Source organism: Aptenodytes forsteri, unplaced genomic scaffold (genome assembly GCF_000699145.1).
Source record: "Aptenodytes forsteri isolate BGI_AS27 unplaced genomic scaffold, ASM69914v1 Scaffold68, whole genome shotgun sequence".
NCBI classification, from domain to species: domain Eukaryota; kingdom Metazoa; phylum Chordata; class Aves; order Sphenisciformes; family Spheniscidae; genus Aptenodytes; species Aptenodytes forsteri.
This window is the reverse complement of record NW_008795382.1, coordinates 542837-543825: the sequence shown is the minus strand read 5'-3', so window position 1 is coordinate 543825 and position 989 is coordinate 542837. Positions and strand designations below refer to the sequence as shown.

At 69.1% G+C, this 989-nt stretch overlaps 1 protein-coding gene across 3 annotated transcripts in view; it reads left to right on the top strand.

The window, feature by feature from the left end:
- Positions 1 to 989, top strand: part of LHX2 (LIM homeobox 2) — a 29704-nt gene that overhangs the window by 2827 nt on the left and 25888 nt on the right. For 2 of the 3 annotated variants that reach the window (XM_009280580.2, XM_009280581.2), the window contains exon 2: positions 148 to 350. In XM_009280580.2, the coding sequence (XP_009278855.2) occupies positions 148 to 350 (203 nt within the window). Of the gene's footprint in view, positions 1 to 144; positions 351 to 989 lie in introns of all 3 variants that reach the window. The other variant, XM_009280579.2, reaches the window with a different exon arrangement.

The window sequence follows — 989 nt, the reverse complement described above, 5'->3', positions numbered from 1 at the left end:
GGCTCGGAGCCCCCTCTCCTCACGCCTGCCAAGCCCCTGCAAGGGAGAGGAGAAGCCCGGCCCCGGCCGGGCAGGGGGAGGGGGGAGCCCAGCAGCGCACGAGTTTCTCCCTCTCGCTAACGGTCTGTAATTGTTTTCCCCCAGCAGACCATGCCTTCCATCAGCAGTGACCGGGCTGCCCTGTGCGCCGGCTGCGGGGGGAAAATCTCCGACCGTTATTACCTCCTGGCTGTGGATAAACAGTGGCACATGCGCTGCCTGAAGTGCTGTGAATGTAAACTCAACCTGGAGTCCGAGCTCACCTGCTTCAGCAAGGACGGCAGCATTTACTGCAAGGAGGATTACTACAGGTACAGCCTGCCCTCAGCCACCGACCTGGGAGGGGGGGACCTGTTCGCGGCCCCCCCGCGCTGAGCAAACCCCGTCCTGAAGAGACTGCGGAGGGGATCCGTGGGCACGCGGTCCCCGTGGGGCAGGCTGTGGGGTCCTAAAACTTCCCACTGGAGAGGGAGACTCATGGTGGGGATGGGCCCCGTGTTCCCGGGAGCGGGGCACGGCCCCGGCCGGGGCACAGCGCCCCCCAGCCGGCTCGTGGGTACCGGGAGCTTCAAGAGGGCGTCCCCTCCCCAGGCTTCTTAGGAGCTAAGCGTGTTTCCTGCCCTGAACACGCAGGGCATGGCACGGAGCGGCACCCTCACCCTTGGGAAGGGCTTGCCTTCCCCGCCCGTGTCCCTGTCCCTTTGCAGGGGTGCAGGGATGGGGCTGAGCCCCGGGCACGCTGTCGGCCCAGCCGGCAGCGGGGCTTGTCCTCGCCCGGCGGCGGTGCCTCCTGCGCGGGCCCGGAGACACCTCCGGGGGCGCGGGGGAGTTTGCGGGACGGGGGTCAGTGCGTTTTCCTGGTGGGAGCTGGCGGGGCAGGAGCTGCGCTGCGAGGTGGGAAGCGGGGAGGAGGCCCCCGGGCTCCCGGCCCGTGGTGCCCGCCCGGCTGG